A 12,978-nucleotide genomic window follows, 5' to 3' on the forward strand; every position below is an offset into this window, starting at 1 on the left:
AACTATGAAAATATGTAAATGTATCATCACTGACCGCTCCTGAAGACCCGCCCATTCTCTCCTGCACCAATCCGGCGAGAGCGGACAGTAGTTGCCCCGGGCACCCAGGGACAATGTGACTCTGAAGCCACTCCTGAATGGCTGAGAGACAGAGGGGGTGGGGGGGGGGGGGGATTATACATAGGAAATATCCTATCAAATTAATACCGTTCACAAATGTTGCATAGTGTATCTACAAGTTGACGTCGTCACCTTTGGCAGCTTGGGCGTGAGTGGTCCCACAATCTCCGTCCCCGGATGCCCTGTCCAGTGAGTTTAGTTCCTCTTGGCGGTGAAGGAGGGAAGAGCACACCACTTCTAGAGCCTTCCGCATCACATCACTGAGAGGACCTGACACACACACACACACACACACACACACACACACACACACACACACACACACACACACACACACACACACACACACACACACACACACACACACACACACACACACACACACACACACACGTATTCGAAAGATAAAAAATGACATTTAAAAATAAAATGAGCGGACAATATGACTGACTGGATTGGAACCCAGGTATCCTGCATGGCCCAAGACTGTTAGCCCACTGAGTTAAACCCAGGTATCCTGCATGGCCTCACGACTGTTAGCCCACTGAGTTAAACCCAGGTATCCTGCATGGCCCCACGACTGTTAGCCCACTGAGTTAAACCCAGGTATCCTGCATGGCCCCACGACTGTTAGCCCACTGAGTTAAACCCAGGTATCCTGCATGGCCCAATACTGTTAGCCCACTGAGTTAAACCCAGGTATCCTGCATGACCCAATACTGTTAGCCCACTGAGTTAAACCCAGGTATCCTGCATGGCCCAATACTGTTAGCCCACTGAGTTAAACCCAGGTATCCTGCATGGCCCCACGACTGTTAGCCCACTGAGTTAAACCCAGGTATCCTGCATGGCCCAAGACTGTTAGCCCACTGAGTTAAACCCAGGTATCCTGCATGGCCCCACGACTGTTAGCCCACTGAGTTAAACCCAGGTATCCTGCATGGCCCAAGACTGTTAGCCCACTGAGTTAAACCCAGGTATCCTGCATGGCCCAAGACTGTTAGCCCACTGAGTTAAACCCAGGTATCCTGCATGGCCTCATGACTGTTAGCCCACTGAGTTAAACCCAGGTATCCTGCATGGCCCCAATACTGTTAGCCCACTGAGTTAAACCCAGGTATCCTGCATGGCCCAAGACTGTTACCCCACTGAGTTAAACCCAGGTATCCTGCATGGCCTCACGACTGTTAGCCCACTGAGTTAAACCCAGGTATCCTGCATGGCCCCAAGACTGTTAGCCCACTGAGTTAAACCCAGGTATCCTGCATGGCCCAAGACTGTTACCCCACTGAGTTAAACCCAGGTATCCTGCATGGCCTCACGACTGTTAGCCCACTGAGTTAAACCCAGGTATCCTGCACGACTGTTGGCCCACTGAGCTTCAGCCTAGGCATGATATTATTCCAACAGGTCCTAGCTGTAGGCTACATTCTGTGTGAGGTGTCAGGTGAGTTTTGTCCAAACCGTACCTTCTGTGTGAGGTGTCAGGTGAGTGTTGTCCAAACCGTACCTTCTGTGTGAGGTGTCAGGTGAGTGTTGTCCAAACCGTACCTTCTGTGTGAGGTGTCAGGTGAGTGTTGTCCAAACCATACCTTCTGTGTGAGGTGTCATGTGTGTGTTGTCCAAACCGTACCTTCTGTGTGAGGTGTCAGGTGAGTGTTGTCCAAACCATACCTTCTGTGTGAGGTGTCAGGTGTGTGTTGTCCAAACCATACCTTCTGTGTGAGGTGTCATGTGTGTGTTGTCCAAACCATACCTTCTGTGTGAGGTGTCAGGAGAGTGTGTGTTGTCCAAACCGTACCTTCTGTGTGAGGTGTCAGGTGTGTGTGTGTTGTCCAAACCATACCTTCTGTGTGAGGTGTCAGGAGAGTGTGTGTTGTCCAAACCGTACCTTCTGTGTGAGGTGTCAGGTGTGTGTGTGTTGTCCAAACCATACCTTCTGTGTGAGGTGTCAGGAGAGTGTGTGTTGTCCAAACCGTACCTTCTGTGTGAGGTGTCATGTGTGTGTTGTCCAAACCATACCTTCTGTGTGAGGTGTCAGGAGAGTGTGTGTTGTCCAATCCGTACCTTCTGTGTGAGGTGTCAGGTGTGTGTTGTCCAATCCGTACCTTCTGTGTGAGGTGTCAGGTGTGTGTTGTCCAAACCGTACCTTCTGTGTGAGGTGTCATGTGTGTGTTGTCCAAACCATACCTTCTGTGTGAGGTGTCAGGAGAGTGTGTGTTGTCCAATCCGTACCTTCTGTGTGAGGTGTCAGGTGAGTGTTGTCCAAACCGTACCTTCTGTGTGAGGTGTCAGGTGAGTGTTGTCCAAACCGTACCTTCTGTGTGAGGTGTCATGTGTGTGTTGTCCAAACCGTACCTTCTGTGTGAGGTGTCAGGTGTGTGTTGTCCAAACCGTACCTTCTGTGTGAGGTGTGTGTGTTGTCCAAACCGTACCTTCTGTGTGAGGTGTGTGTGTGTGTTGTCCAAACCATACCTTCTGTGTGAGGTGTCAGGAGAGTGTGTGTTGTCCAATCCGTACCTTCTGTGTGAGGTGTCATGTGTGTGTTGTCCAAACCGTACCTTCTGTGTGAGGTGTGTGTGTTGTCCAAACCGTACCTTCTGTGTGAGGTGTCAGGTGTGTGTTGTCCAAACCGTACCTTCTGTGTGAGGTGTGTGTGTTGTCCAAACCGTACCTTCTGTGTGAGGTGTGTGTGTTGTCCAAACCGTACCTTCTGTGTGAGGTGTCAGGTGTGTGTTGTCCAAACCGTACCTTCTGTGTGAGGTGTGTGTGTTGTCCAAACTGTACCTTCTGTGTGAGGTGTGTGTGTTGTCCAAACCGTACCTTCTGTGTGAGGTGTGTGTGTTGTCCAAACCGAACCTTCTGTGTGAGGTGTGTGTGTTGTCCTAACCGTACCTTCTGTGTGTGAGGTCTCTTGCACGTCTTTCGCTGGAGGGTCCAGAATGTAGCTCGTCCCACTGATACACACAGTACTGAGGTTGGGCCAGGCAGGGGCTGTGGTCTTGGCATCTGAGAGAGAGAGATGGGGAGGGAGAGAGAGAGAGAGATGGGGGGAGGGATAGAGATGGAGAGGGAGAGATGGGGAGGGAGAGAGAGAGAGAGAGAGAGATGGGGGGAGGGATAGAGATGCGGAGGGAGAGATATGGGGAGGGAGGGAGCGAGAGAGATGGAGAGATATAGAGATGGGGAGGGAGAGATGGGGCGGGAGAGATGGGGGGGAGGGAGAGAGATGGAGAGAGATCGGGAGGGAGAGAGATGGGGAAGGAGAGATGGGGAGGGAGGGAGATGGGGAGGGAGGGAGGGAGAGAGATGGAGAGGGAGAGAGAGAGATGGGGAGGGAGAGAGAGAGATGGGGAGGAGGGAGAGAGAGATGGGGAGGGAGAGATGGGGAGGGAGAGATATGGGGAGGGAGGGAGCGAGAGAGATGGAGAGATATAGAGATGGGGAGGGAGAGATGGGGAGGGAGCGAGAGAGATGGAGAGAGATGGGGAGGGAGGGAGAGAGATGGGGAGGGAGAGAGAGAGATGGGGAGGGAGAGAGATGAGGGGAGAGAGATGGAGGGAGAGAGATGGAGGGAGAGAGATGGAGGGAGAGAGATGGAGGGAGAGAGATGGAGGGAGGGAGATGGAGAGAGAGATGGAGGGAGGGAGATGGAGGGAGGGAGATGGAGGGAGGGAGATGGAGGGAGGGAGATGAGGGGAGAGAGATGGAGGGAGAGATATGGAGGGAGAGATATGGAGGGAGGGAGATGGAGGGAGAGAGATGGAGGGAGAGATGGGGGAGAGATGGGGGGAGAGAAACGACAAGCCAGTGTTACATGGTGATGGGTGTGTGTGTGTGTGTGTGTGTGTGTGTGTGGGGGTGGGGTGATTCTCAAATTGGACAATAGTCTGTCCCCTCCTTGTCTCCCTGGAAACCGTTAAGTGGTTGAGGAGTCCTGGTCTCTTCCCCTCCTCTACAGAACAGCGTCAAGGCGTTAGTCCTGGTCTCTTCCCCTCCTCTACAGAACAGCGTCAAGGCGTTAGTCCTGGTCTCTTCCCCTCCTCTACAGAACAGCGTCAAGGCGTTAGTCCTGGTCTCTTCCCCTCCTCTACAGAACAGCGTCAAGGCGTTAGTCCTGGTCTCTTCCTCTCCTCTACAGAACAGCGTCAAGGCGTTAGTCCTGGTCTCTTCCCCTCCTCTACAGAACAGCGTCAAGGCGTTAGTCCTGGTCTCTTCCCCTCCTCTACAGAACAGCGTCAAGGCGTTAGTCCTGGTCTCTTCCCCTCCTCTACAGAACAGCGTCCAGGCGTTAGTCCTGGTCTCTTCCCCTCCTCTACAGAACAGCGTCCAGGCGTTAGTCCTGGTCTCTTCCCCTCCTCTACAGAACAGCGTCAAGGCGTTAGTCCTGGTCTCTTCCCCTCCTCTACAGAACAGCGTCAAGGCGTTAGTCCTGGTCTCTTCCCCTCCTCTACAGAACAGCGTCCAGGCGTTAGTCCTGGTCTCTTCCCCTCCTCTACAGAACAGCGTCAAGGCGTTAGTCCTGGTCTCTTCCTCTCCTCTACAGAACAGCGTCAAGGCGTTAGTCCTGGTCTCTTCCCCTCCTCTACAGAACAGCGTCCAGGCGTTAGTCCTGGTCTCTTCCCCTCCTCTACAGAACAACGTCAAGGCGTTAGTCCTGGTCTCTTCCCCTCCTCTACAGAACAGCGTCAAGGCGTTAGTCCTGGTCTCTTCCCCTCCTCTACAGAACAGCGTCAAGGCGTTAGTCCTGGTCTCTTCCCCTCCTCTACAGAACAGCGTCAAGGCGTTAGTCCTGGTCTCTTCCCCTCCTCTACAGAACAGCGTCCAGGCGTTAGTCCTGGTCTCCTCCCCTCCAGAACAGCGTCCAGGCGTTAGTCCTGGTCTCTTCCCCTCCTCTACAGAACAGCGTCCAGGCGTTAGTCCTGGTCTCTTCCCCTCCTCTACAGAACAGCGTCCAGGCGTTAGTCCTGGTCTCTTCCCCTCCTCTACAGAACAGCGTCAAGGCGTTAGTCCTGGTCTCTTCCCCTCCTCTACAGAACAGCGTCAAGGCGTTAGTCCTGGTCTCTTCCCCTCCTCTACAGAACAGCGTCAAGGCGTTAGTCCTGGTCTCTTCCCCTCCTCTACAGAACAGCGTCAAGGCGTTAGTCCTGGTCTCTTCCCCTCCTCTACAAAACAGCGTCAAGGCGTTAGTCCTGGTCTCTTCCCCTCCTCTACAGAATAGCGTCAAGGCGTTAGTCCTGGTCTCTTCCCCTCCTCTACAGAACAGCGTCAAGGCGTTAGTCCTGGTCTCTTCCTCTCCTCTACAGAATAGCGTCAAGGCGTTAGTCCTGGTCTCTTCCCCTCCTCTACAGAACAGCGTCCAGGCGTTAGTCCTGGTCTCTTCCCCTCCTCTACAGAACAGCGTCCAGGCGTTAGTCCTGGTCTCTTCCCCTCCTCTACAGAACAGCGTCAAGGCGTTAGTCCTGGTCTCTTCCCCTCCTCTACAGAACAGCGTCAAGGCGTTAGTCCTGGTCTCTTCCCCTCCTCTACAGAACAGCGTCAAGGCGTTAGTCCTGGTCTCTTCCCCTCCTCTACAGAACAGCGTCCAGGCGTTAGTCCTGGTCTCTTCCCCTCCTCTACAGAACAGCGTCCAGGCGTTAGTCCTGGTCTCTTCCCCTCCTCTACAGAACAGCGTCCAGGCGTTAGTCCTGGTCTCTTCCCCTCCTCTACAGAACAGCGTCAAGGCGTTAGTCCTGGTCTCTTCCCCTCCTCTACAGAACAGCGTCAAGGCGTTAGTCCTGGTCTCTTCCCCTCCTCTACAGAACAGCGTCAAGGCGTTAGTCCTGGTCTCTTCCCCTCCTCTACAGAACAGCGTCAAGGCGTTAGTCCTGGTCTCTTCCCCTCCTCTACAGAACAGCGTCAAGGCGTTAGTCCTGGTCTCTTCCCCTCCTCTACAGAACAGCGTCAAGGCGTTAGTCCTGGTCTCTTCCCCTCCTCTACAGAACAGCGTCAAGGCGTTAGTCCTGGTCTCTTCCCCTCCTCTACAGAACAGCGTCAAGGCGTTAGTCCTGGTCTCTTCCCCTCCTCTACAGAACAGCGTCAAGGCGTTAGTCCTGGTCTCTTCCCCTCCTCTACAGAACAGCGTCAAGAAGTTAGTCCTGGTCTCTTCCCCTCCTCTACAGAACAGCGTCAAGGCGTTAGTCCTGGTCTCTTCCCCTCCTCTACAGAACAGCGTCAAGGCGTTAGTCCTGGTCTCTTCCCCTCCTCTACAGAAGAGCGTCAAGGCGTTAGTCCTGGTCTCTTCCCCTCCTCTACAGAACAGCGTCAAGGCGTTAGTCCTGGTCTCTTCCCCTCCTCTACAGAACAGCGTCAAGGCGTTAGTCCTGGTCTCTTCCCCTCCTCTACAGAACAGCGTCAAGGCGTTAGTCCTGGTCTCTTCCCCTCCTCTACAGAACAGCGTCAAGGCATTTTATAATCCAAACAGCTGTTTAAAAACTAAACCACGTATCCTTTACTCTATAAAATGTATTTCACAACTAGCTACATTAGTTCCTCTCTTTCAACATTTATTTGGTGGATTCCTCCTCTGTAAATTAATTTGCACGATGACGAGAGAGTGGAGAAGGAGTCTCATTTCACACCAGCGTATTTGTTTCCACGTTCCCTCCGCTACTCATTTCAACTTGGACATTTTTCAAAAAAGCGGCGAGAGAGGACGGAGGAGAGGAGACGAGCAAAACCAATTGAGATTCTCCCTGTGTGTGTTCTCATCCAAACAGTGTGACTGTGTTCTCAACCAACCAGTGTGACAAGGTGACTGTGTTCTCATCCAAACAGTGTGACTGTGTTCTCAACCAACCAGTGTGACAAGGTGACTGTGTTCTCAACCAACCAGTGTGACAAGGTGACTGTTTTCTCATCCAACCAGTGTGACAAGGTGACTGTGTTCTCAACCAACCAATGTGACAAGGTGACTGTGTTCTCAACCAACCAGTGTGACAAGGTGACTGTGTTCTCACCAACCAGTGTGACAAGGTGACTGTGTTCTCATCCAACCAGTGTGACAAGGTGACTGTGTTCTCAACCAACCAGTGTGACAAGGTGACTGTGTTCTCAACCAACCAGTGTGACAAGGTGACTGTGTTCTCAACCAACCAGTGTGACAAGGTGACTGTGTTCTCACCAACCAGTGTGACAAGGTGACTGTGTTCTCATCCAACCAGTGTGACAAGGTGACTGTGTTCTCAACCAGTGTGACAAGGTGACTGTTCTCAACCAACCAGTGTGACAAGGTGACTGTGTTCTCAACCAACCAGTGTGACAAGGTGACTGTGTTCTCAACCAACCAGTGTGACAAGGTGACTGTGTTCTCAACCAACCAGTGTGACAAGGTGACTGTTTTCTCATCCAACCAGTGTGACAAGGTGACTGTGTTCTCAACCAACCAATGTGACAAGGTGACTGTGTTCTCATCCAACCAGTGTGACAAGGTGACTGTGTTCTCAACCAACCAATGTGACAAGGTGACTGTGTTCTCATCCAACCAGTGTGACAAGGTGACTGTGTTCTCAACCAACCAGTGTGACAAGGTGACTGTGTTCTCAACCAACCAGTGTGACAAGGTGACTGTGTTCTCACCAAACAGTGTGACAAGGTGACTGTGTTCTCATCCAACCAGTGTGACAAGGTGACTGTGTCCTCACCAACCAGTGTGACAAGGTGACTGTGTTCTCAACCAACCAGTGTGACAAGGTGACTGTGTTCTCAACCAGTGTGACAAGGTGACTGTTCTCAACCAACCAGTGTGACAAGGTGACTGTGTTCTCAACCAACCAGTGTGACAAGGTGACTGTGTTCTCAACCAACCAGTGTGACAAGGTGACTGTGTTCTCATCCAACCAGTGTGACAAGGTGACTGTGTTCTCATCCAACCAGTGTGACAAGGTGACTGTGTTCTCATCCAACCAGTGTGACAAGGTGACTGTGTTCTCAACCAACCAGTGTGACAAGGTGACTGTGTTCTCATCCAACCAGTGTGACAAGGTGACTGTTCTCAACCAACCAGTGTGACAAGGTGACTGTGTTCTCAACCAACCAGTGTGACAAGGTGACTGTGTTCTCAACCAACCAGTGTGACAAGGTGACTGTGTTCTCATCCAACCAGTGTGACAAGGTGACTGTGTTCTCATCCAACCAGTGTGACAAGGTGACTGTGTTCTCAACCAACCAGTGTGACAAGGTGACTGTGTTCTCACCAAACAGTGTGACAAGGTGACTGTGTTCTCAACCAGTGTGACAAGGTGACTGTTCTCAACCAACCAGTGTGACAAGGTGACTGTGTTCTCAACCAACCAGTGTGACAAGGTGACTGTGTTCTCACAAGGTGACTGTGTTCTCACAAGGTGACTGTGTTCTCACAAGGTGACTGTGTTCTCACAAGGTGACTGTGTTCTCACAAGGTGACTGTGTTCTCATCCAACCAGTGTGACAAGGTGACTGTGTTCTCACAAGGTGACTGTGTTCTCACCAAACAGTCGGAGTATTTCCTGGTCTGCTCTCATCATTGACAGAGACACTCCCGCCATCTCCAGTGATGTCATAAAGGACCCCGACATCACCCGGGCAACCCGCACCCCACGACCTTCTGTAACCATGGCAACAACAAAACAAAACAAAAAACAAAAAAAAGAGATTCCACAGAGAATGTAAACAAGGTAACCCGAATAACGATGTGAGGTTAACAATTAGCTTTTCATAAAGCAAATATTAAACATCGTTATTCACGATAACAGTTAGGCAATGAGTGTTCAGTCATGAGTCTCACCCAGGTTGCGTATAGCAGATCTAGTAACAACAGCTATCTCTAGACAAGACAGCGCTCCAAGGTTGTTGACACACAGAACCACACTGTCACCTGTACCAGAGAGAGACGGGGCACGGTTAGGAGGAGGAGGGGGGGGGGCACGGTTAGGAGGAGGAGGGGGGGGGGGCACGGTTAGGAGGAGGAGGAGGAGGGGGGGGGCACGGTTAGGAGGAGGAGGGGGGGGGGGCACGGTTAGGAGGAGGAGGGGGGGGGCACGGTTAGGAGGAGGAGGGGGGGGGGCACGGTTAGGAGGAGGAGGGGGGGGGGGCACGGTTAGGAGGAGGAGGAGGAGGGGGGGGGGCACGGTTAGGAGGAGGAGGGGGGGGGGGCACGGTTAGGAGGAGGAGGGGGGGGGCACGGTTAGGAGGAGGAGGAGGGGGGGCACGGTTAGGAGGAGGAGGAGGGGGGCACGGTTAGGAGGAGGGGGGGGGGGGGGGGCACGGTTAGGAGGAGGGGGGGGGGGGCACGGTTAGGAGGAGGAGGGGGGGGGGGGCACGGTTAGGAGGAGGAGGGGGGGGGGGCACGGTTAGGAGGAGGAGGGGGGGGGCACGGTTAGGAGGAGGAGGAGGGGGGCACGGTTAGGAGGAGGGGGGGGCACGGTTAGGAGGAGGAGGGGGGGCACGGTTAGGAAGAGGAGGGGGGGGGGGCACGGTTAGGAGGAGGAGGGGGGGGGCACGGTTAGGAGGGGGGGGGGGGGGGCACGGTTAGGAGGAGGAGGGGGCACGGTTAGAAGGAGGGGGGGGGCACGGTTAGGAGGAGGAGGGGGCACGGTTAGGAGGAGGGGGGGGGGGCACGGTTAGGAGGAGGGGGGGGGCACGGTTAGGAGGAGGAGGAGGGGGGGGGCACGGTTAGGAGGAGGAGGGGGGCACGGTTAGGAGGAGGGGGCACGGTTAGGAGGAGGGGGGGGGGCACGGTTAGGAGGAGGAGGAGGGGGGGGGGCACGGTTAGGAGGAGGAGGAGGGGGGGCACGGTTAGGAGGAGGGGGCACGGTTAGGAGGAGGGGGGGGGCACGGTTAGGAGGAGGGGGGGGGGCACGGTTAGGAGGAGGAGGAGGGGGGCACGGTTAGGAGGAGGGGGGGGGGGGCACGGTTAGGAGGAGGAGGGGGGGCACGGTTAGGAAGAGGAGGGGGGGGGCACGGTTAGGAGGAGGAGGGGGGGGGCACGGTTAGGAGGGGGGTGGGGGGGGGCACGGTTAGGAGGAGGAGGGGGGGGCACGGTTAGGAGGAGGAGGGGGGGGGCACGGTTAGGAGGAGGAGGGGGGGGGCACGGTTAGGAGGAGGAGGGGGGGGGGCACGGTTAGGAGGAGGAGGAGGGGGGCACGGTTAGGAGGAGGAGGGGGGGGGGGGGCACGGTTAGGAGGAGGGGGGGGGGCACGGTTAGGAGGAGGGGGGGCACGGTTAGGAGGAGGAGGGGGGGGGCACGGTTAGGAGGAGGAGGGGGGGGGCACGGTTAGGAGGAGGAGGGGGGGGCACGGTTAGGAGGAGGGGGGGGGCACGGTTAGGAGGAGGAGGGGGGGCACGGTTAGGAAGAGGAGGGGGGGGCCCGGTTAGGAGGAGGAGGGGGGGGGCACGGTTAGGAGGAGGAGGGGGCACGGTTAGAAGGAGGGGGGGGGCACGGTTAGGAGGAGGGGGGGGGGCACGGTTAGGAGGAGGGGGGGGGCACGGTTAGGAGGAGGGGGGGGGGGGCACGGTTAGGAGGAGGGGGGGGGGCACGGTTAGGAGGAGGGGGGGGGGGCACGGTTAGGAGGGGGGGGGGGGCACGGTTAGGAGGAGGGGGGGGGGCACGGTTAGGAGGAGGGGGGGGGCACGGTTAGGAGGAGGAGGGGGGGGGCACGGTTAGGAGGAGGAGGGGGCACGGTTAGGAGGAGGGGGGGGGGGCACACGGTTAGGAGGAGGAGGGGGGGGGCACGGTTAGGAGGAGGAGGGGGCACGGTTAGGAGGAGGAGGGGGCACGGTTAGGAGGAGGGGGGGGGGGCACGGTTAGGAGGAGGGGGGGGGGGGGGGGGGGCACGGTTAGGAGGGGGGGGGGGGGGGCACGGTTAGGAGGAGGGGGGGGGCACGGTTAGGAGGAGGGGGGGGGGCACGGTTAGGAGGAGGAGGGGGGGCACGGTTAGGAGGAGGGGGGGGGCACGGTTAGAAGGAGGAGGGGGGGGGCACGGTTAGGAGGAGGAGGGGGGGGGCACGGTTAGGAGGAGGAGGGGGGGCACGGTTAGAAGGAGGAGGGGGGGCACGGTTAGGAGGAGGGGGGCACGGTTAGGAGGAGGAGGGGGGGGGCACGGTTAGGAGGAGGGGGACACGGGTTAAAGGAGGGGGACACGGGTTAAAGGAGGGGGACACGGGTTAAAGGAGGGGGGCACGGGTTAAAGGAGGGGGGCACGGGTTAAAGGAGGGGGGACACGGGTTAAAGGAGGGGGGGCACGGGTTAAAGGAGGGGGGCACGGGTTAAAGGAGGGGGGACACGGGTTAAAGGAGGGGGACACGGGTTAAAGGATGGGGACACGGGTTAAAGGAGGGGGACACGGGTTAAAGGAGGGGGACACGGGTTAAAGGAGGGGGACACGGGTTAAAGGAGGGGGACACGGGTTAAAGGAGGGGGACACAGTTGAACTTTGCACTGAAGTGCGGTGGTCCTTGTACCTGACTTCAGCGACAGATGTGATTGGCTGGCAGGGTTGGTCATATGGTCTACCATGGTCTTCACCACCTCATCCGCCGAGGTCACCTAAAAGAGGTCGTCATGGCAAACCAACAACGTCTCAGGCCCCAATTAAATACAACAGCCTGTTACTACACATTTGGGCTCCTGAGTGGTGCAGCGGTCTGACGCACTGCATCTCAGTGCTAGCGGCGTCACTACAGACCCTGGTTCGATTCCAGGCTGTATCAGAACCGGCCGTGATTGGGAGTCCGGGGTTTGGCCGGGGTAGGCCGTCATTGTATAAGAATTTGTTCTTAACTGACTTGCCTGGTTAAATAAAGTTAAATAAATAAAAATGTGCACTCCTTTTGACCAGATAAAAGAGTGCCATTGGGAACACAAACCCTATACTGTAAACTAACTTTATTACACTGACCTTCGACCTCTTAATGCCAGGCTCACCATGGATACCTGAGGAGAAAAACAACATTATCTAAATTAGAAACTGCTCTTTCCCCCGATAGAAGTTATCTATTCCAGACATGGAATTTATCCAGTTCCAGTTCTCCCTCCCTCCCTCGCTCTCTCGCTCCCAGTCCCAGCCCTCCCTCTCTCTCCCCCAGTTCCAGCTCTCCCTCCCTCCCTCCCTCCCTCCCTCCCTCTCTCCCCCAGTCCCAGCTCTCCCTCCCTCCCTCACCCAGTCCTCCCTCCCTCACTCTCCCCCAGTCCTAGCTCTCCCTCCCTCACCCAGTCCTCCCTCCCTCTCTCTCCCCCAGTCCTAGCTCTCCCCCAGTCCCAGCTCTCCCTCCCTCCCCCAGTCCCAGCTCTCCCTCCCTCCCCCAGTCCCTGCTCTCCCTCCCTCCCCCAGTCCCTGCTCTCCCTCCCTCCCCCAGTCCCTGCTCTCCCTCCCTCCCCCAGTCCCTGCTCTCCCTCCCTCCCCCAGTCCCTGCTCTCCCCCAGTCCCAGCTCTCCCCCAGTCCCAGCTCTCCCTCTCTCACCCAGTCCCAGCTCTCCCTCCCCCAGTCCTAGCTCTCCCCCTCTCCCAGCTCTCCCTCCCTCTCTCACCAAGTCCCATCCCTCCCTCACCCAGTCCCAGCACGCTCTCCCTCCCTCCCCCAGTCCCAGCTCTCCCTCTCTCACCCAGTCCCAGCTCTCCCTCTCTCACCCAGTCCCAGCTCTCCCTCTCTCACCCAGTCCCAGCTCTCCCTCTCTCACCCAGTCCCAGCTCTCCCTCCCTCCCCCAGTCCCAGCTCTCCCTCTCTCCCCCAGTCCCAGCTCTCCCTCTCTCACCCAGTCCCAGCTCTCCCTCTCTCACCCAGTCCCAGCTCTCCCTCTCTCACCCAGTCCCAGCTCTCCCTCTCTCCCTCAGTCCCAGCTCT

General features: G+C 56.4%; 1 protein-coding gene across 2 annotated transcripts in view; it reads right to left on the reverse strand.

The window, feature by feature from the left end:
* tkfc (triokinase/FMN cyclase) overlaps positions 1 to 12,978 on the reverse strand; it is a 38,331-nt gene that overhangs the window by 13,243 nt on the left and 12,110 nt on the right. For both annotated transcript variants that reach the window (XM_071334150.1, XM_071334149.1), the window contains 7 exons: positions 12,036 to 12,070; positions 11,599 to 11,683; positions 8,924 to 9,013; positions 8,627 to 8,743; positions 3,016 to 3,129; positions 253 to 390; positions 35 to 141 (listed from right to left, as the gene is read on the reverse strand). In XM_071334150.1, coding sequence (XP_071190251.1) covers positions 35 to 141; positions 253 to 390; positions 3,016 to 3,129; positions 8,627 to 8,743; positions 8,924 to 9,013; positions 11,599 to 11,683; positions 12,036 to 12,070 — 686 coding nt within the window. The remainder of the gene's footprint in view (positions 1 to 34; positions 142 to 252; positions 391 to 3,015; positions 3,130 to 8,626; positions 8,744 to 8,923; positions 9,014 to 11,598; positions 11,684 to 12,035; positions 12,071 to 12,978) is intronic.

Source organism: Salvelinus alpinus, chromosome 11 (genome assembly GCF_045679555.1).
Source record: "Salvelinus alpinus chromosome 11, SLU_Salpinus.1, whole genome shotgun sequence".
NCBI lineage: Eukaryota > Metazoa > Chordata > Actinopteri > Salmoniformes > Salmonidae > Salvelinus > Salvelinus alpinus.